We start from the raw sequence: 21,364 nt of genomic DNA, 5'->3' as shown, positions 1-21,364 counted from the left end.
CCGCCGCCGCCGCCTCCACCGAGACGCGCCCGCGACTCGCCGGCAGAGGCTGACCGCGAGAAGGGGCCAAACGAACGCCAACGCGCCGAACCGAACCGAACGAGTTGAGCGATCGCGCCTTTCGCCTTCGGCCCTGCCAATAGTGGCGCGGCTCCCTACCGCGACGCGGCGCACGACGCGTGCTGCCAACAGTGCGGTCGCGGAGGGCCAGAGCCAGACAGTGCAGTGTCTGCTTGCTCTGCTTGTGCCAAGTGTGAGTGTGATGTGAAATGGCCCCCAACGCCGCCCTCGCCCGCGTGTGCGTGCTCTTCGCGCGTGAGCGGAGACGAGCCTGCCAGCTGACGGCGCTGTTGTCACTGCCAAACACGAGACAGGTGAGGAAAAGCGGGCCGCCGCAGTCTACTCCCGCATGCCAGCCGCCACAGGCAGACCGCACCTTTTGTTTACATGTTCCGGTGGCCGCGCGCGCTCCGTCCAGCGCGCCAGCGTGGCTCTCAAGTCCGGGCCGCGGCCGCGGAGGTCACCACAGAAGCCCTCGTGCAGGCCACCGCGCACGCAGCTGCCCGCGTCGGCGTAGACAGTCCATTTTCGGGGTTACGAAACGTCATGTTTGAGGTTATGGGCGCACGTAGTGCGTACACACACATACACACTGGCGCAGGGCTGCCAATCTCACCGTCTATTCATAGCAGACGACTCAGCGTCGCGGAGGGAACAGCAACAGTGAAGCTGTCTGCGTTATTATCTGCCACATTCCTCGGGCGTGGCGCACTGCGGGGGAAAGGCGAAAGCGGGACGCGGCGCGGGGCGTGCCGCGAACTGCGCCAACCGCCGCGGGGCCGCAGGGTTCAACAGGTTGACACCATTACCGAATTTTGACATTGACACAATTACGACCACATCACGTCCACACACTCACGCGCGTGCTCCAGCGGGCTGGGGCACGTTGCCCCCGCACTCTGCCGACTAATTTCGTTTGTTTTAATGAAGAAATGCCCTGCACGAGAACGCCTCTCGTCGCAGAGCAAACTCAAATTAGTTGAGTTTTTTTGCGAGTTGTGGGGAAGTGCCTAGCGCATGGAAGAGTGGGAGGGGGAGGGGAGGGGCAGCCATTCCCCCTACCGGTTTTCAAGTTGGGCCGATGGCAACATTTCATTGCTGCGGTCCGCCCGTCCGTCCGTCCGTCCTTCTCCAACGCCGCGAGCCGCCTCATCAGATCCGCACTGTTTTACCGCTGCCCCCAGCCTGGCCATGGCTTGGCTGGGAGGGGGGAATGGCGGTGCGTGAGTTGACAAGAGCCTCTCCACCCGATTTCCGACGCGCTGCCGACTGATTCCGAGAGTCGTCTCTCTGTCTCTCTGGCACTCACGAAGCGCCCCGTGCGGGTGCGAGAGAGACAGAGCGACGCCTCTCAGCCTGCTGCGCTGCGCGCTGCGCTGGCCCAATCTGCCGTGATGGGGGCAGGGGGTCCTGGCGTCCTCGTGGCGTCCTCGTTGCGTCCTGGCTGGCGTCCTTGGGGGAGGATGGATTGCGGTACGGCGCGGCCAGGCAGGCGGATTCCGAGCGGTAGTCGCTCTGTCTCTCTCGCACTCACGGCGCGTCGCGTTGGAGTGCGAGCGAGACAGAGCGACGATTGGCGGGCGCCTCTTTGAAGGGAAGAGTGGTGCAGCGCGAAGCCCGAAGCGCGGGGCTGCTGGCGGGGCCCATGAATAATGGAGGACAGTCTACAGAACTACCTCGCCCTGCTCGCCCTGCTGGCTATGGTGCCGACGACAAGGGCCTCTCGCTCGCACTCGCGGGGCGTCCCGCGCGCCCCGTGTGGGTGCGAAGGACAGGCCGACGGGCCCCTCGGCTCGGAATCGGGCTGCTGCCGGCGCGGCGCCAGCGCGCTCCAGTGTCGTGCTTTGAACGGCTGTTTAGCGGCCGAACTCCCCGCCGAATCGTGCAGTACGGGGAGGCGGCTTGGCGCCGTCTCGAGGCCCGAAATGGGGACGGGATATATGGACGGACCCCGAGTTCCACCTGGGGGGCGTACCGTCCCTGCGTCCCCGTGGGCCTGTGCGTGAGGCCGCTCTGCGTTTTTAGGGACGGCCCGGCCTAGCCTCGCTCGGGGCCGCGGGCTGGGCTGGGCTGGGCCGGCTGCGCCTTGCCCGGGCCTTGCCCTGTCTCGTGTAGACCCGGGGGAAGGGAGTGCGTAGCGCGTAGCGCGCAGGGAAACAGCTCGGACCACTTTCTTTGCCCTTGGCGGGGAAAGGAAAACATGAACCAGAAGAAGGGCCAGGGCAAGCCGAGGCAAGCCGAGGGAGGCGGAGGGGAAATTCATTTTTCTCGACTGCAAAGGAAAGCCGCGCGTCGCGGAAAGCAGCTGGCGGCCTGGCGGGCGGCGAGCGCGCCGGCGAGCACAAAAGCGCCACAGTGGGGAGTCGATTTAATTTGTCTCGGCGGACGGCGGACGTCACCCCCCGAGTCGCCACGTCGCTCCGTCTCTCTCGCACTCGCACGCCGGGCTCCACCAGTGCGAGAGAGACGGAGCGACGAAATCGACTCTCTGGGGCGTCGTCGCGGTGCGTTGATCCCCCTGCCGATAAGCCGCGCCGGCTCACGGACCCACGTCGCCCCGTCTCTCTCGCACTCGCGGGGCGTGGCGCGCGTGGCGTAGGGGTGCGAGAGAGACGGAGGCGCCGTTCGGAATGGCGCTGCCGGCCTGCGGCCTGCGGCCTGCACCCCCGTGAGTCTTTATTTCGAGAGCCGTAACCGACTTGGCGAGGCGAGGGGGGCCGGGCCGGCCGCTCCGCCCCTACCGCCCCCCGGCCAGCGGGCCGCCCCCACCGCCCCCGGGCCGCCCGACCTGCCCCATAGGCCACGCCGTAAAGGAAAATGTACGCCTTATCCTGCCGGTGTGGCCGGCCGGGTGTGCCTCGCCCGGCCTCGCCGGGGCGCTTGGAGTTGCAGCGTGACCCCAGTGTGCCGCACTGCGCGTACCGCTCTGCGTGCGCGGCGTGCCGCCGGTCCGCCCTCCGCCTCCGCTGGCTCGCGGCCCAGTGGTCGCATTGCAGCGAATGTATTGCAGTGCAGTGGCAGTCGCTATCTCCGCCCGCCATCTGGAAAATGTCGTTAGGTTGATGAGGACGTTCGCCGCGCCTCGGCTCCCTGCAGCCGCGCGGCGATGCGCCCCCGCGGCCCCCCTCGCGGAATGACGGGTCCCCTCCCCTCCTCCGCTTTCATCCTGATAAAAGGGCCGGGCCATTCGGGGATATTTATACTCCGGATTCCTGAGACCGTCCTCCGGGCCCTCGGGGCACAGCGGCACGGCGGCGGCGAGGGCTTTACTGTCTTTGCTTTGGCGAAGTGTACAGTGCAGCGGCAGTGGCGGCGCTGCGAGTGGAAGCCAGAGCTGCCGTCCGCTGGAGCGCCTGCGAGGCAGGCCGCGCGGCGCCGCCGCTGCGCGCGGGTTGCCTACCCGCCGTGCTGCAGGCTGAGTGCCCCGCCGTGCCCGGGGCTGTGGCCGGGGCTGTGGCCGGGGCTGTGGCCGGGGCTGTGCCCGGGGCTGTGGCCGCGCCCCGGGGCGGGGGTGGCGGTGCTCGCGTTGGCCCTGGCGGTGATGTCGTCGTCGCCGCGGCCGTGGCGGTCCGGCGAGTCCCCGCCGTCCATGCAGGGCTGGTCGCAGTTGCAGCAGAAGACGTTGCACTCGCCGTGCGAGCAGCACTGGCGCACGGCCGGCGCGTTGGTGTCCGGGCACACGCCCCACGGCCACAGGGGCAGCCCGCAGCACAGCGCCTCGGTCCCGAGCTCGGCCCCCGCGGCCAACAGCAGCAGCAGCGCCACGGCCAGCGTGCTGCACTGGAAAGGAAATCCAGCATTTGAAGGAGTACGAACACGCTGGCGTTCATCAAAAATCCCCGCGGTTCCTGAAGTAGTGAATCTGGCAGTCGTTTGCTTTCGTTTGCAGACACTGTGGCTAAAAGCTTACGGAAAATTCTGTAAACAGCTTGTGGGTAATTCTCCTTAGCCCCCTTCCCAATCAATATCCTCCGTAGGACCTTACAATATTCTCCCTAGGGCCGTACAGTCTTCTCCGGAGGACCTTACGGTGTTCTCTGTAAGTCTATACAGTCTATACAGTCTATACAGCTACGGAGAATCCTGACAAAAAAATAAACAGAATTTTCCGTACCTTTTTGCTACAGTGGAAAGAAGTGCAGCGTTCTCGTTATAATCTGTCATGACATTCTCGTTAGCGAACCACGATAACGAACATCACGACGAATTATATACGCGGTATCTGCTTCATTGTATTTGTTGATTTATTTAGTTTTCGTTTGCCTTTTTCGTGTGCTCGATTGTGGTTACTGCCCTTTTGTTTAGGGGCCCGAAACGCTTATCTCCACCTGGGCCGGCCGCGCGCCTGGGGGGGGGGGGGGGGGGGGGCACTGTTACTCCGAGCGCAGATAACAGCCCGCCCACTCACTCGCCGGCCGCCACAGGGATTCGCGTTGCCCGTCGTCGCGGGTCCCTCGTCACGCCGCGTCGAACGCTCTAAGCCCTTTCACATAATTGGATGCCTTAGATTAGCCGAGTCGAAGTACCGGTGTGACGAGCTATCGCTGCATATACGTCCTCATCCGCTGTGAGATACGGTGACTCAAGGCCGTTTCCGTTTGAACAGAGCTTCGCCGCTGCCTGTCGCACTCGTCAGGTGCGAAAGAGTGACGGAATCGGGCTGCAGCGCAGACGGGCCTCGCGTGACGCGGCCGCACTGTCATGGTGCGAGGGCGGTTGACCCACCCGCACGGGTTCATGCCGTGTCGAGCGTTTTGGCTGCATCGTCAATGAGTTCCGGGTTCGATTCCCGGCCGCCCCATCTCTTTTTTTCTTTTTACCTGTCGGGCGGCGGCGATGCCTTTGACGAGCGGGTCACCGCGTGGGTCGCCGCAACAGGCGGGCAGACGGGGCTGACGGGCCCCTCGCATGTCGCGCGGCGCTCGGGGCTTCGGAACGCCTGTAACGCATGCCAGACCGGCATTGCCCGCGCGCCCCGCCCGCCACGCCACGCCACACCTCGCCACGCCCACGGCCGCGCCGAGTCTACATCGTTTGTCCGTCCCTTTTTGTCCGTCCTGCCGAAATTTGTCCGCCCCCCCCTTTCGTTTAAATTTTTTGTCCGCCCGACGTTTTTCCGCCCGACGTTTGTCCGCCCGACGTTTGTCCGCCCGACGTTTGTCCGCCCGACGTTTGTCCGCCCGACTCATTTCTTGGCGCGTCCTCGCCAACTCTGCCGAAAGCGCCCGCGGATGACATAACTGGCCGCTCTCGCACTCATTCCGAAAAATGGTCGCATGGTCGCATTATAAGCGCGGAACTGCTCATTTAGGTCCCTTTTTCCACCACTTTTGACCCTTTTTCGCACCCATTCTAAAGTGATTTTCAGACTTGCACAGTGCGGCGCGGCTCGTTGACGGCCACGTCACTGACATCCCCACGTCCCAAAAAGGGCCCCCCTCAGAGGTGCCCCCGGGACCCTAAAATCTTGGGGGCCTGGCCCCAGTCCCGGGGCCCCCCACCGGTCCCAGAGGCGAGGTGACCCGGACGAAAATCATAAGTGGTGGACACCGCACCGGGCGCACTTGCGCCATCCTTGGGAGTACTCTACTTTTGGGGACGACGGAGAGGGCACTCGTGGCCTCAGCACCGTGCTGCAGCTTGCCACCGCCAGGTCGTGCAGCGACGTTCTGGCGGCCGCGGGCCTTGGCGACAGTGGCGGGGCCTTCTTGTTTGGGCGGGGTGTGCTTGGTCGCCCTGCCCTGCAGCACCAAGCTCGCTCGGGCCCGAGGACCCCGCCAAGGACCTCCACGCGGGAAACCCGGAAGTTTGGTGGCCGGCCCAAAAGCCGGCCCCATCGGCTGCCAGGGGGGATCAAAACGCCCCCCCCCTACTTTTGGGGGGATGACACGGACAGGCTCCTTTTCCCACCCGCCCGCCCGGGGGTAGGCAACCCAGCGTGGACGCCTCCCCTTTGTCCATCCCGACGACTAATCTGTCACTGACTCGGGGATATTTTTACTCTCCCCTCCCTTTTTTCCTGAAATGAGATCGGACAACGTCGGCGGACAAAAGTCGGGCGGACAAACGTCGGGCGGACAAACGTCGGGGGGACAAAGTCGGGCGGAAAAAATTTAAGCAAAGGGGGGGGCGGACAAATTTCGGCAGGGCGGACAAACGTCGGACGGGCAAACGATGTACACCGGCCGCGCCCAGCGGGTCTATGACTCCGAACCGCGCTGCCGTCGCGTCGCGCTGCCTCTCTCGCACCCACGGGGCGTCCCGCTCGGCCCCGCACAGGTGCGAGAGAGACAGCGCGACGGCGCCCTGTTCGGAGGGCCCGCCTAGGCTCGCAGGACGGCATTATCGAGGAAAGAGCGATAGTCCTCCACGGCGCCTAGGCCTACAGTGTGCCAGTGTGCGTGGCTGCGTGGCCGCCACAGAGTTTCTCGGGTCCGGCGGCCCCGCTGTCCCCGCGCGGCGGATAGACGTGTCGCCCTCGACACGTATTGTGTTTACAGAGAGGGTGTGTGTTGCGGGTCGTGCTGGCGCCGAGCAGGGGCGCTGGGGCCCAACAAAGCCACGCCACTGGCTGGCACCGCGCTCGAAGAAAGCAGACGTCTTCTGTGCGGAAACCCGCGGAGCGAGCCCCTCCCTCCTCCCTCCCGCCCCCGGCTCTATTTTTATTCGAAACGTGAAAGTGTAGTGGGGGTCGCGGCACGGTTTTGCCGCTGCCCTGCCAAGCCGCCCGCGCACCGCGCCCCGCGGCGAAACTGAATATCAGTGCTGTATCCCAGTCCCGTTAGCCCAGCCGATGTTGACCATTAGCCCCTGCGCTCTCTCGCTCTCTCTCACTCTCTCTCGCTCTCGCTGCAGGCCGATGCCGAACAACAGTGTGCTTTCGTCGCTCTGTCTCTCGCGCACCCTCATGGGACAGCCTCTTGAGTGCAAGAGAGACAGAGCGACGAAAAGGGTTTGCCGAAAGCAGTCTGCAGCGTCCGAGCACAGCACAGGCCGCTAGAAAGGCCCGAGGTGCGGTGGGTTATATTTGCGTGCGACAAACAGTGGTCGCACCCTCGCCTCGCCACGCCCCGCCACGCCCCGCCACGCCCCGCCACGCCCCGCCACGCCCCGCCACGCCCCCTGCAGAGGGCAGCGGCCTTCGCCCCCGCCCCGCTTCTCCTTTTTGCACTCGGTCGTGGTTTTGAACGAATGTGCTGCCCTTCCACAGGGCTCCGTGTCTGGCTCGGCCCGGCCCTTGCGGCGGCCCTTGCCGCGGCCCTTGCCCTCCAGGCGTGCCGGCCGCGGGCGGGCCCTTACGGTGCCCTAGCCCTCTGGCCCTCCGCCGAAGGCGAATCCGTCTCTGTCTCGTCGCGGAAGCGGATGGGAACGGAATCAATCATGCACGCGGCGCGGCGCGGTGCTGATGACCTAGTCTCCGCCCCCTGGAGGGAGCTGCGGGAAGGAGGTCGCCCCGTGGGGGCTTTCCGATGGCTTTGTCGTGGGGTCCATTATTTCTGCCGTTTTATTCACGGGTTTTTGAAGGGCCGGCCGGGCCTGGGCAGCAGTGTGCTGGGCTGGAGGTTGGCCGGTTAGCCCCCCCCCACCCGCAGGCCGCAGGCACGACGTCTGCGTCTAAAGCGGTCGTGCCTCGTTGCAGGGCCAGTAGCGGCCCGTGCAATTGACCTCATGGGGGCCGGTTCGGGGGCTGGGGGCGGGCTGGGGGGCGGCCAGGGGGTTGTAAAGGGGCGGGTTCTAAATGCCGTCGCGCGGAGCGGACCCTTTGATTATAGAGTTCTCGTTTTGGGAGTCCGGCGGGGCGGCCAGGGGGTTTGGACTGGTGCTTTCGTCACACCGCGGGGGCGGGCGGGGGCGGGGAAGGCCGTTGTAGTTACTCGACGTGCGGCCTGCGGGACTGACGTGTCGGAGTGGGAGACAATAGGGACGCCGACGTGAGATGTGGCGGGCGCTGCAGTGAGCGCGGTCGCTTGGCCGCCTGTCTGTCCGTCTGTCCGTCTGTCTGCCTGTCTGTCTGTCTGTCTGTGCCCGGTCTGGTCGGCAAGGGCTGGTGCTGGTATGAGGTTCCCGCCGCGCCTACACGAGGGCCCTTTTGCGGGCGGCATGGATTGCGTGCCCGCCGCCCCGTCAGGGCCGCTGGAGGGCTGCAGGGCGGTGCTTGTGAAAATTCCAGGGCGCTCCAGCGATGCCCTGCCTTGGGTCCGCGTTGCGGCATTCCAGAGGGTCATCGCCGCGCTGGTCCTGGAGGCCCTGGAGGCCCTGGAGAGAGGAGGGTTGCGGCGTGCCGCCACGGCGACGGCCGTTCTGCGGACGGTCAAATTTAAAGTGAGCAGCTGGGGCCGCTGCGAGGGCTCGGCCATTCGTTGCGGGGCAAGTTGCGCTTGTTGGCGCGCCCCACCCCGCCCCGCCCCGCCTCGCCCCGCCCCGCCCCCTCCGCCGTCGCGAGTGCAGTGGAGTGGTGTAAGTGCGTGGTTTGTGTAAATAAGAAGCCCCCCACCCCCTTCTCACCACGAGGGGCTCGTTTGGGTGGCTCGTTTGGGGTGGGATTATTCGCGCGCTGGCCCCTGGCCGCAAACTCCTTCTCCAGGGTGCCGCCGTGGCCTCGGCCGTGGCGCTGCCGCCGGCGCCCTGCGCGCCCTGCTCGGTTAACGAGGGCCTCGACGTGAACGTGACACACAGTCCAGCTCGGCATCGGCCATTAGGCCTGGCCGTGCCGGCCGTGCCCATCAAGGCGGTCTAGTGCCTCGCGGTGGCGCCGCCTCGCCCCGCCCCGCGCCGTGACATCGCAAAGTTTTAAAAACGCGCTGTGTTCCGGCGCGGTGAGGCTGCGCGAGGCTTTACGGCCGCGGTTTATCGGCGGCCCTGCTGCCCCGGTGCCGCGCTGCCGCGGCGCTGCGCGGGTCGTTATTGTTTGCGCGCCGACGGGTAATTGGCTTTTGGCCGCGCTGTCTCTGTCTCTGTCGCACTCACGGGGAGTCCCGTGTATACACCTATAGGCCGTGGGGGTGCGAGAGGGACGGAGCGACCGAACACTATGCGGGACATCGCCGCGCTGACGCTGAAAGCTTCGGCGACGTCCTCCCTCCCTCCCCTCCCCCGGCCGTCCGGGCCGTCCCCAGAGTGCAGTGCGAGTTATGGGCCGAGTATGAGAAACTCGTCGCCCCCCGCTGTGGCTGGCGGCGTGGCGGTGGCGCACCTTGGGGCGAGTCTTGGCAGGACGCCGCCGCGCGCTGACGCCCGTGTGCTCGTTAAGGGGCGTGGCGTGGCGGGGCGGGGCGGGGCGGGGCGGGGCGCCGCCTCGCAATGAAGAATGCAGGAGCGCGTCGTGGCCCCTCATAAATAGGCGGGGAAGGGGGGTGGGTGCCGCGGGGCGCCGAGTATGTGACGAGGAGGTGGAAAGGGGGGGGGAGTGCAATAAGAAGACTTGCGGCTAACAGACCAAGTTAGGTCGCCCTGAACAACCGCAACGTGCGAACCCCAAGCACCTCCCCCGGCGTCTCCGCGGAGACTCTCCCACCCCACCCCCTCCCCGCGGTCGGTCTACTGATGATGGTCCGTCCGGCGCCGTGTTCATCCGGGCGTCTGCGTGCTCGAGGCGAGACTCCGAGACTCCGAGACTCCGGGCCGCTCGCTCGGCCCGCTCGCCCAGGTGGCCGAGAAGTGCTGACGGTGTCGGTCCCCTAGTGGCCTGGCCCCGCTGGCCCCGCTGGACCGGAGTCGGGGCGACGTGCCCGCCCAGCGCAGCGGCCTCGCGCCGTCTCTCTCGCACCCACGCGGGACGCCCCACGAGTGCGAGAGAGACGGCGTGCCTTGATGGCGGCGGGGCCGTGCGGCCTATATTGCGCGCGGCTATGAAGGCACACTACTACATGTCGGCGGCGGGGAGTCAGATTTGGCGGCCCCGTTGTAGCTGTCGTCGCTTTTGATACCTGTCGCGGGGCGCGCGATATATGCCGCGTGCGAGAGACACACAGGGAGGAGGGGGAAGCGCTTCGCTCAGCCTTCACTCTGAAATAATGCGCGCCGGCGAGACATGATAGTGCATTCGGTTGCTGTTTTCGTCGACGCTGTTATTTCCTTTTGTTTTGGTTTTTTCCCCGCGATCGCTGCCAAACGGCGTGGGGGTCGGGGCTCGGCTGGGATATCAGAGCCCCGCGTTGCGGCTCGCGTTGCCGTCCCGCGCGAGTTGCCGTGATTGTGTTCAGGCGGCAGGCTTTGTGCGGCTGATGGATCGGCGTCTAATTTCCCGCTCCCCCCACCGGGCGCCGTGACGCCGTGATCCAACCACGCTTCGCCGCTGCGGCACGTCGGGCCGGGGGCTGCTCGCGCTCCGGATGAAACGGAAGACCGCCGTTGTCGTGGAGGTACTGCGCTCTCGCGATGAGGAAATACCTTCGGGCAGAAGAAGTAAATGCAAAAAGTAAATGCGAAGTAAATGCAACGTAAAAGGAGAAGTAAAAGGAGAAGTAAGAGAAGAAGTAAAAGGAGAAGAGAAGAAGTAAAAGGAGTAAAAGAAGAAGTAAAAGGAGTAAAAGAAGAATCACTCTTCGACTGTACGAACGCGACAGTGACAGAGCGAAGAAGCGCAGTTCGGAATCATCCTGCACTCGCTATCCTGCTCGGTGCGACTCTGGGCGATGCGCGTGGCCCGGCTTGGCGTGGCCCAGCCATGCGGCGTGTCGCGGTCCTTCGCAGACGGGCGGCCCTTCTGGCACGCGCCCGCCGGCTTCCTTCCTGCCGGGGCCGCGCGCGCCGCGCGTCAACACGGACAAGTGGGAGTCATTTATCTTGCAAGGGCCGCCTCTCCAGGCTCTCCAGGCCCTTCCAGCGCGAAAGCGGGTGAAAGCCCCGCCGCTCGAAAGCTCTCGGCTTTCCGAACGCGGGACAGGGCAATCATTAAATGCCTTTTGCGGGAGGTGCCTCCTGCGGCGGCCGGACTGTCTGTTTGTCTGTCTGTCTGTTCGACCGTCAGAAGGGGGTCGTGGGGCAGTGCGCGCCCTTTGGGCCCTTCTGGTTCCGCCCTGCAGGGCCCTGGCGAAGGCCCTGGCCACCGCAGCCCGCAGCGACAAGGGCAGGGCTGCTCTCAAAGGTCGGGACGCTCACCATGCAGGCGGGCTGGGGACGCAAGGACGGCCCCCCATTATCGAGGGCCACGCGGGGACGCTGCAGGGAATAACAAACTGTGAAATTGAGCCGCTTGGCCTCCCCCCTCGCTTTTCCGGGGGCTTAGGGCTTCTCGGGGACTGAGCGGCGCGTTTGTTGGTGTGTGCGACGCCCTGGCTGTCGTCTCTCTCGCTCCCATCGGCCGGCCCGTGTTCGAGCGAGAGTGACGGACGCTGTGCGGAATCAGTTCGCTGCGTGCTCTGTCGACCATCGACCGGCCCAGCAGTGCTGTCCAAGCTCCTCCTCTCTCGCACCCACTCTGATAACTCCACGAGTGCGAGAGGGACAGGACGACGAATCAATCTGGATCATCGAGGCTTACACGGGCGAATGCGTTTTTAGATTAAGTCGGCCTCGCTGCTGTACTGTGGCTACTGCAGGCCCCTCGCTGCCCGAATAATGTTTCCAGTGCCCCCCGACCTTTTTACACCCTTTTCGCGTTCCAATGTCAGTGCCTCCCCTCCCCTCGCGCGTGCGTTGTTTGGCTTCCCGCGTGCGTGGATGGCGTGACCTTGGCACACACACACTCACACATTTTCGCGCGGTGTCAGCATTCTTCTGGCCGCTGTTTTTGTTCGGCACGCGTTATCTCTCGGTGTTTTGCAGTGTGGTACGCGCGGACAGCGGGCTGCTTTGGTGTGCGTAGTGAATCCGGGTCGGTCCGGCCCGTCCGCCGGCGGCGCCAACCCTTGCCTGGTGTGGCCGTGTCGGGTGGCGTGGCACAGAGGATTTGCGTCAAAATCCCGGACGCCTTTTTAGCTCTAGAGTCGCTAAATAGGGCTCAAACCGAATGTGTGACCCCACCAATGAATTGCTCTCCGAACGAGGAATCCATTGGTGGGGTCACACGTTCGGTTGGAGCCCTGTTTAGCTACTCTGGGGCTCAAAACGCGTCTAGAGTTTTGGCCGGCCGCGCCGGTCTTCTGGCAAACCCACTGTGCGAGGCACGCCGGCGCACCGCACGCACCGCACGCACCGCACGCCGAGGACCGGCCAGGGCTGCAAAGCGCTGGACACGGAAAAAGGTTTGCGTTTTGCAACGCGACACGTTTAAGCTGTTTCACGGAAACAAGCGCCGCGGGGGAAGGGTGGGGGGATGGGGGGGGGGTGAAAGCTTTCTGCCGTACGTGGCTGGAATGGAGCGGACCAGCGGAATGCCTATGCCCGGCCGGTCCGGTAGGCCTGCCCCCTTGCCATGGCAATGGGCGCCGCACGCGCCGCGCCGGCAGAGCCTTTTTGACACTTGGAATTGAGTTTTCCGCTCCGGGATGGCGTCGTTTCCTTGTTTGGCGCGCGCGCCGTGGCGGCGGCTGCGGCTTTGGCCATCGTCGGGTACGCCCGGAAAAGCCTTTGGTCTTCCTTCAGTCTATGCGCCCTCGACCTGCTCTTGGTCTGTGTGTGTGTGTCTGTGTGAAAGGGGGCGGGGTGTTGCTTTTGGTCCAGCAGACGGCCTCCAGCACGTCTACCTTGTTCTCTTCCCTCCTTCCGACCGACCTCGTTGACCTTGCCGGCGACGCGGCCTTGGCGGCCAAGCACGGAGATAAATATGCGGACACCCCCCGAGCAGGCGGCCAGCCCCAGCAGGCAGCTTAGCAGGCAGCCAGTCTGGCGCCGCCCTCGCTGGCTCCGGGGCGCCGGGCCTGGCTCCGCCAAAGGCACGTCGGCCAGGGCGTGCGCGCCGTTCCGCGCCCCGCCCGGCCCATCGCCATGATGGAGAGCTTGGCGGCGGCGCTGTCCCGCGCGCGGCCCGGCGTGGCCGTTGGCCGGAAGTAAAGGCGGAGTCGTAAATTTGGCTGCGACTTTGCCAAAGGCGCTCTGTCCTGAGGCTGAGGTGCTGGTGGTGGTGGTTGGGGGGGGGGGGGTTCGAAGGGTGGCTGCCTGGTTGGCACATTGACGACTCATCATTTTATACGGGCTCGGTGGCGCGGCGGGGCGCTGCAATGGATTCTGTCGGTGAGTCCTCTGTCTCTCTCTCTCTCTCGATCCCCAGGGGCGTAAAGCTCGCGGCCGGGCCGGTCAGGCTAATCCTTGCCGCACGTGTCGCTCTCGTAAAAAAGGGGCGGGGGAAGTGCTGACTGGGCCACTGCGCTGGACCGCGGTGGGCCACTCTCTCCGACCCACCGCGGTCTGTCACTTTATTCATTCCATTCGGGCGGCCCTTCGGTTCCCTTCGGCCCCTCCACCCTCTTAGGCAGCGGGTCGCGGGGCCCTCCACTGCGCGGACTCGACTGGCTGGGGCGGGCGAGGCGTCGCGACGCGGGGGGCGGACGGGGCTCGGACGGGCCGCTGAATTGAAGAGGTGTGGCTCGAGGCCAGGAGGCGCGGCCTGGCCGACTGAGAGGGGGACACTGGCCGCCCCGTCCCGCGAGTGCCGTGGGCCGGGAGACACGTTAAGGCAGACGTGTCTGTGACTCGAAGTAAGCCCTGGATTCCTCAAACGGGTCTCGCGTCAAACACGGGGCACCAATGGATTGCCCTTGCAACGAGGAATCCTTTGGGCGACCCTCTTGAGCTTGATTCGAGTTCTACTGTTCGGATCGTGCCCTGGGCTCCGGTCCCCTGCTACACTGTGTGGGCTCGGCGAGTTAAGGGCGTGCCCTGGCCCTGGCCGGGTCGTCCTTGCGGTCCAGCGGGCCGGCCTCAACTATTGAGAGCCGCCTGGGAGTTTGCGCTCCGGACCGCACCTGTTTGCGAGGGCGTCGTCGGAGCGTCCCGTAAAGAAGACGTAAGCTCTGCCCGGCCGCTGTGCCGCCGGGGAGGGCCCAGCCCGCCTGGGATGAGGAGGGTAAAAATGGATTTATGCCGGCGAGTTGTTTAGGGCGGGTGCTGTGTCGCCGGTTACTGCCGCATAGTGGTACGGGGCGGAGCTCGGAGAGCCTCGGAGAGCGCCGCCTGGGTGGCGGGCAGGCCCAGGGCAGGCCCGTCGCGCGGCACTGTGTCCGTGCCAGTGCTGTTAAAGTTAATTTAACGATTAACGAAGTTACTTAACGCCGTTAAAGTTAATTAACGAATTAACGTTAACTCGTTAAAATAGTCAGGATGTCTTAACGTTAACGAGTTAAGTTAAGTAAGAATGTTAACTTCTTAACGCCGTTAACGTTTACTTTGTTCGTCTGTGGATGCATATTTTGACGAAATTTGGGTCATACAGTATGTAAAATTAATGTCTCGGGTGAAAGAAAATGAACAAAACCTCAATTTTTGTTAGTGGTTTTGAAACTTAGTTATTTTTTTGCGTCTTTAGGACTGAAAATCTGTCAAAAATCATGAAACCATGCAATGTCTTCAGTTCATCAAGAAGAAAAACTAACTTTAACTTCGTTAATGCGTTAATTTAACGTTAACTCGTTAACTAATGCCGCAGAGCCTTAACTTTAACGAGTACGTTAATTCGGTTCGGTTAACGGCTTAACTTTAACTCGTTAACAAAAAAAATTAACTTTAACAGCACTGGTCCGTGCTGCCGCCCTGCCCCGCCCGCCCCGCCTCCCTGCCTGCCAGCCTGCTTGGTCTCGGTCCCCGCTTCTGGCTCCAGAGCGCCTGGCAGCGTAGGCAACACGGGCGCACCACTGCGCGACGGGCCTGCCTACCCTGCCCGGCGGCCTGACACCCCGGTTACAGCTTCAGAGCCCCCGACAGTGTAGGCAGGCCCGTCGCGCGGCGGTGTGCCCGCACTGCCTACCCTGCCCGGCGCCTTCCCCCAGCCTTTCCTTGTTACGTTTTACGCAGATATATTTTTTTTCTTTTCCCTCCTGTTCTGACAGTTGACCTGGTTTAACTGCGTTGTCGCACGAGCCCCCGTCCGTGCGACCCGCGCGGATGGTCTTGGGCGTGCCCGAGGTTTACAGTTTTTTTTCCTCCTCGGCCCCGTCTCCGCGTAATCGAGGATTTTGGCGTGGAGCCCGAGGGACCCGGAGGGACCTGGAATGTGGTTGGTGGAGCGGGCGGGCCGGAAGGCGGCCATGCAGCCAGCAGGAAAAAGGCGCAAAGTTTGGAGGCAGAAAGGAAGCAGGGCCGCGCCGCTGGAGCGAAACTGGAGTGGTGAATCAAAACTCGCGTGCGTGCGCTCCTTTATCTCCCGAGCAGCGCCACCGCACTGCCAGCGCACCGCCAGCGCACCGCGACCGCGGCCAACTTGGAGTCGCGATGCTAGTCCGCTATCTGGCGCCGTGTTTTCAGCGCTCTGTCTCTGTCGCGCGCGGGGCGTGCCGGGCGTCCCGCGGGAGCGCGAGAGAGACGGAGCGACGAAGCTTGTCAGCCGGCAGCGCAAGCGGGAATGCGAGTTTCCAAACAAGGCGCCGGATAAAGAGTCCATTTCGCTGTTGTTCCGGCTGCCTCGCTCTGCGGAGTAGCAACCCATGCTACGGCCGTTTTGTTTCTCTGCTTTTCATTTTTTTGGCGCGGGTGTTTTATGATTGCTGCCGATGCACTGAGAGGCACTCGGTTTATCGCGTCTAGCCTGTTCATTACGCGTTCTCTGTTCCTTTCAGTGCCCCCCCCCCCCCCCCCCGCGTCGGCGAGGCCTCCGCCCCTCCCCCACCCGTCGCACTGCGGATGCTGGAGGGGTGGTGGCGGCGTGTCGCTACGGAGTCCTGAAGGGGCGGGGGCGGGGGTTTGCCGAGTGGAGGTGTAAAGCAGTGTAAAGTGGCCCGCCTGTTGCCAGGGTGTAGTCATCATCGGCACGCCGGCGTTCTTGTAGTCGGCGAGCACCGAGCGCGCCGCCGCGCCGCCATCGCCGTGCTCGACGGCTCCCCTCTTCGCCACGGTGACTGGCCGGACCCGCGCTGCGTCGCTGCGTTTTCGACAACTCCATCGCCACCGAGCCGAGCGAGTGTCACGGCGGCACCGCTAGCTACGGCGGCGTGGGGGTGTGGCTGGAGGCGCGGGGCTCGATTTATGGTTTTACCGCCACTGCCGCTCGCGTTGTTTTTGTTGCTCGTTTATTTATTGTTGCCATCTGAGGGGCGGTGGGGCTGGGCGGGGGCACTGGGGCACCATCGGGCTGCAGGTTGGTGTGATGGCTGCGGCTCGGGAACCGCTCTGCGCGCCGCGCCATGCATCTCCACCGCCACGCCACGCCCGCCGCGCCTAGCCAATATGCAGGAATAAGGGCGGGGCGGGGCGGGTGCGCCGCATAAGCGGAACGAAATAACGGGGTCGCTTTATTGGGCTGAAAATTGGCTGGCAGAACTTGAAGCTCGTCCTCGGCGGGAGTTTGAAAGCGAGCGCGCTGCCGCCCCGCGAAAGAAAACAAACGAAAGAAAGCGGAAAAGTGCATCGGTCTGTGCGGTTGTTGAAAGTTTTGCCCGCTTCCGGACTGAGACACTGGGAAGGGGGAGGAGGGGGGATAATTGAACCAGCACGAAGGATTAATCTAGTCGCGCGCCGTGATTTTTCCAGTGCTCATTCATCTTTCACCGGGTCGCTAATGCCCCCGGATTGTGGGACACCGTGGCCCGCCGTGGCCCGGGCTTGATTTGGTCGTGTATACACATTATTTACACTGTTCTCATTAACGCTTCTCCCCCTCCACCCTCACCCCTCCCTCAACACACACACACGCCACGTCTGCATGCACACAGCGCCAAGGCTCACGGGATAACCCACTTAAACTTTGAGTGGAAATGGCCATGTGTGCCGCCGAGTGGTATCGAACGCGCTGCATACACACGCTCTGCTGGCAGTCCACGCGGCACGGTACTACACCGGAGAGCGGCGCCAATGTGATTTGTGTGCTCTATTCGGCTTTTTCCTGTTTGTTCCAGCTGCAATGCGCGACGGGCCGCCTCACGCTGCTGCGCGCCCAGCGGGCCACGCAGCGGGCACGGCACTGCCACGCCGCACTGGTGAGTTTTCCGCTTCAGTCTCTTCGCGTGTTTGTGTGTGTGTGTGTGTGTCCTCCTGGTAGTGGAAAGGGGGGGGGGAAAACGTTTCCGTCGCCCGGCGTGCCGAACATGCAACCCCTCATCGCTGTGACCGGATGCAGGGCGGCGGCAGGGGCAGGCCGGCCCGGCCGTTTCCAGCACCAATCAGCCGTCGGAGCACGCCCCGCCTGCCCCGCCCCGCCCCGCCCCGCCCGCGATTTATCTCCACCCCTCGCGGGCTCAGCGGGGCTCCGGGGCTCCGTGTCAAAGGCCCGCGGTCGCCCGCGGTGCGAGCTAGGCGCTTTGGCGGGACTTGCGAAGAGTGCGGCTGTGCGCGGCCCGTTAACGAAGCCGAGCCGATCCGGGGCACGGCCCGCCGAGCCACTGCTACCTACCCTCGCACATGCCGCGCCCCGCCCCGCCCCGAGACGGGCGGGCTACTTACCCGAGTTTCTTTCAATTTGCGTCCCCCCCCCTCCTTTTCCCGCACCTCGTACTGCCGCCTCCCTCGGAGACCAGGGGTGCCTTGGCCTAACTTCCGGGCAGCGGGCCCTGCAGCGGGGCCGGGCCCCAGCGGGGGTCGCCCGTACCCCTTGCCCTGCGCTGCTCTGCCTCGCCCGAGTGGCTGGCGCAGTACTTGTGGAGCGCGCCCTGCCCTGCCTTAACTGCTGCACCCCGGCCAGCTCCGGCCAGCCCCGGCCCCCTGGTACCGACCATGGGACTCTGGGCCACTGTTATCTCCGCGCCACTGCATACGCTCCCCCCGCCGTGCGGCCGTGTCGGCGCGGGAGCAACTCGTAAAGCACGGCGGCGGCGTCTGCTTTGCGCGCTCTGCGGCCTGCGGGGCGCGCTTGCAGTGTGCATGACACGCTTTGGCGGGAGTATCGGGTTATCCGAGCCGACCCCCACCCCCTCCACAACCCCATTGGCTTTACTACAGGTGTCTGTATCTCGCGAACGCCGGCCGTTACGAGGCGCAGGATGTGTCGATTCGCGACTTTTGTTGTCCTGCGCGAAAGGATGGCTGTCCCGTACGGGCCGCAACGCGCCGACCGTTTGCTGAATTGGCTCGACCGGGGGATGAAATTGCTGCAGAGTTGGCTCTCACTCTTTCCCGGCTCCTGGACATAATTGGCGCTCGTCCCTCCTCCCGCGCTGGAGAGGACCTTCATCGCGCCCCACCTGCTGGAGCGGCTGGAGCGGCTGGAGCGGCAAGAGCGTCCTGATTGGACAGCCGGGCGGGGTGGCCCTTTTCAATGCCGCGCTCCGGCCGGCGCTGTGCTCAGCGGCCAGTCGCTCTGTCTCTCTCGCACTCGCAGGGAGCGCCCCGCAGAGCGACAGAGACAGCGGCGGTGTTCTCAGTGTCTCCTCCATGGGGTGCGTTTCTTCCCTGTCAAGCGGGGGGAGAGAGAGAGAGCACTGCGTCGTTCTCACTGCTGCAGCCTGCTCGCCTTTCCTCTTGCCCTCACACAAATTCCGGGGCCGGCCTATAGTCGACGCGGCCCTGCTTTCTCTCTCTCTCTCCCCCTTGCCAATTACCTGGCGGCAGGCTCGGACTGGCCCCCAAAAGGCCCCGGCGGATAAGAGCGCAAAAGGCCCCCGATCATCATTGTTTTTACCCTTCATGACCAACTTTGTGAGGCTACCGCTCCCAAACTAGTTGCGGTCAATAACCTTCCCGTACAGGACATGAAAGAGTAGGGTCTTAAGAATTCTAGGGCGTCGAGGGAGGCCTTTTAATGCATCTAGATTGGACACAGTGGCCGCCCAAAGTCAGCAAAATCAGCAAATTTCCTAGATTCGACCACTTTTGGCCAACTTTGGTCCCAAAATCGTTGCGGTCAAAGGCAAAATCGTTGTGGTCAACGTCTCCCCGATACAGGGCATGAAAGAGTAGAGTCTTAAGAATGCAAGGGCGTCGAGGGAGGCCTTTTACGGTAACTAGATTGGACACAGTGGCCGCCCAAAGTCAGCAAAATCAGCAAATTTCCTAGATTCGACCACTTTTAGACCAACTTTGGTCCCAAAATAGTTGCGGTCAAAGGCAAAATCGTTGTGGTCAACGTCTTCCCGATACAGGGCATGAAAGAGTAGGGTCTTAAGAACACTAGGACGTCGAGGGAGGCCGTTGGTAGCAACTAGATCGGACGCAGTGGCCGCCCAAATTCAGCGAAAACGGCTACTTTCTGAGATTCAATCACTTTTTGACCAACTTTGTGACGTTACTGGTCCTAAACCCGAAGGCCCCGGCAGATTTTACTGCCTGTCTGCCCTGGCCAGTCCGAGCCTGCCTGGCGGCCTTGCCCCGCCTCTCGCCCCGCCACTCTGTCGCGGCGGATTTGCCTGGCGGGGAAAGCGGACGTGAAAAGTGGAAAGTGGAGTGGCGGTGTTTTGTTTCGCCGTCTTCGGTGCCGACGCCGCCGCCTGCCGAGCCGTTCAAAAGAGCGGTCTGTCGCTGTATCTCTCGCGCTCTTATGCAGAGCGCCATGAGTGCGACAGAGACAGAGCGCCGAAACGGGCGGGCGTCACTGGCAGCTGCTTGGCCGGAGGGCCGGGGGGTGCGCCGTGCCGGTGCCGTATTTCTCGTATTTCCTGAGCATGCAGTTCTGCACTGTCCAACACAGTGCGGGTCCACGCGTGCCGGAGGGCAGATATCACGGCGTGCTGCCGAGAAGGGATGACGGTTTCTGATTCCGAGTGCCGTCGCTCTGCCTCTCTCGCACCCACAGGGGACTCTCCATCAGTGCCGGAGCGACAGAGCGCCGAAAACGGCTCTCGGAATGTCTGCTACACGAGCGGCGCCCCATTTGGGGCCAGTTCGTGCGGACCCCTCTGACTGCTTCAACCTGGCCGCCCCAAGACAGATTGGCTATCGCGGACCTGCCCCGCGCCCCGCCTAAAAGGACCACTTAGACGACCTCCAGCCGGCACGGCCGAGAACCCCCGTCTCTGCGGCTGTGTGTGGCGTCGGTGTGTACCCCCGCCACGTGTGGCTCGTGGCTCCAACCTCGACCGCCCGACAGACCGACACGCAGCCCTGAGGACTGAGCGGCCGTTCTCTCTCGCACACTGTGAAGGGGCGTCCCGCATGGGTGCGAGAGAGGCAGGCTGAGGACCCACCACTCGGAATCGGCCCGCTGCTGCCCAGCGCCCTGACAGATCGCCTGGGACTTGAATGAGATTTAGTGTGTGTGCGTTGCTGGTTTTTTTTTGCCCCCGCCGCTGTCCCCCTTAATCGAGTGCGTTGTCATCCTCCTCAGACGCGTCCTTTAATTGCTCGTGCCGCGTGCGGCGTGCCCCTCCCCTCCGTGACCTCACGCACGCTTCCCCCGCCCCTGTTGCCCCCGCCGCCCCCGCCCCCCGCGCCTGCCCAGCGGCCCGATCGATGGAGGCGGTGGCGGCGGGGCGCGGCGGGGCGCGGCGGGGTGCGGCGCGGCGTCGGGCAGGCCGCGAGGACGGCGAGGACGGCGAGGACGTGCGCGAGGACGGCGTCGTGAGGTGGACACTGTCGCCCGGTCGAGCACTCTCACCACTCTTGCGGGGCGCGCCATGAGCGCGAGAGAGACAGAGCGACGAGCTGCCGATGAGCGTCCTCTCGGGGACGCCCGGCAACAAGATGCGGAGTACCCGCCGCGGGCGGGAAAAGAGGTGGGGGCCCTGAGGCACTTGTTTACATATTTAACCGGTGAATTGGGTTCGTCGTGGAGCGTCGCGGCGCCGCCGAGTGGGCCACGAGGGAAGTCCCGGTCTTTCAGTGCTTTCGCCGCTCCGTCCCTCTCGCACCCCTATGGAACGCCGCCACACAAGTGCGAGAGAGAGAGAGGGTGACAAATCGGCGAAAGTACTGTTGAGAATCAGCCCGCGTGCACGATACGGCGGAAGCGGCCCTGGAGGACCCGGTGACCGCCATGAGGATGTCCATTGGAGTCCATCGGCCCGGCCCACTCACGCCTGGCGTCCGGCTCGGCGTGCTCGGCGCAGTGGGCAGTAAACCCCGCGGCCTCGAGGCCCAAATGGAACCGGCGGAGGAACGAATAAAAGGGAAAGGCATCGTGCTGGAAGGGGAGGCTTTCGCAAGGCTTCGCGTGTCCGCCCCGTCCGCCCTCCGCGACATCTTTACAGTCTCCGAGAAGGAAGAGCGGGGCGGGGCCGCCGGCTGGCTGGCTGGCTGGCTGAAGACTGATTCCGAGAGTCGTTGTCGTCGCTCTGTCTCTCTCGCACCTATACGAGACACGCCATGAGTGCGAGAGAGACAGAGCGACGACAACGACTCTCGGAAT

General features: G+C 64.1%; 1 protein-coding gene across 1 annotated transcript in view; it reads left to right on the top strand.

Annotated features, from left to right (window-relative positions):
* Window positions 1–33: 33 nt before the first annotated feature.
* The window catches only part of LOC117643809 (calcium uniporter protein, mitochondrial), a 57,179-nt gene continuing 35,848 nt past the window's right edge, over window positions 34–21,364 (top strand). Inside the window, exons 1-2 of the mRNA XM_034382911.1 lie at window positions 34–374; window positions 16,986–17,066. Coding sequence (XP_034238802.1) covers window positions 270–374; window positions 16,986–17,066 — 186 coding nt within the window. The 5' untranslated portion in view covers window positions 34–269. The remainder of the gene's footprint in view (window positions 375–16,985; window positions 17,067–21,364) is intronic.

Source organism: Thrips palmi, unplaced genomic scaffold, assembly GCF_012932325.1.
Source record: "Thrips palmi isolate BJ-2018 unplaced genomic scaffold, TpBJ-2018v1 HiC_scaffold_17, whole genome shotgun sequence".
Lineage (NCBI taxonomy): Eukaryota > Metazoa > Arthropoda > Insecta > Thysanoptera > Thripidae > Thrips > Thrips palmi.
Note: the sequence above shows the minus strand (reverse complement) of the source record. Positions and strands in the feature narration are given on the sequence as shown.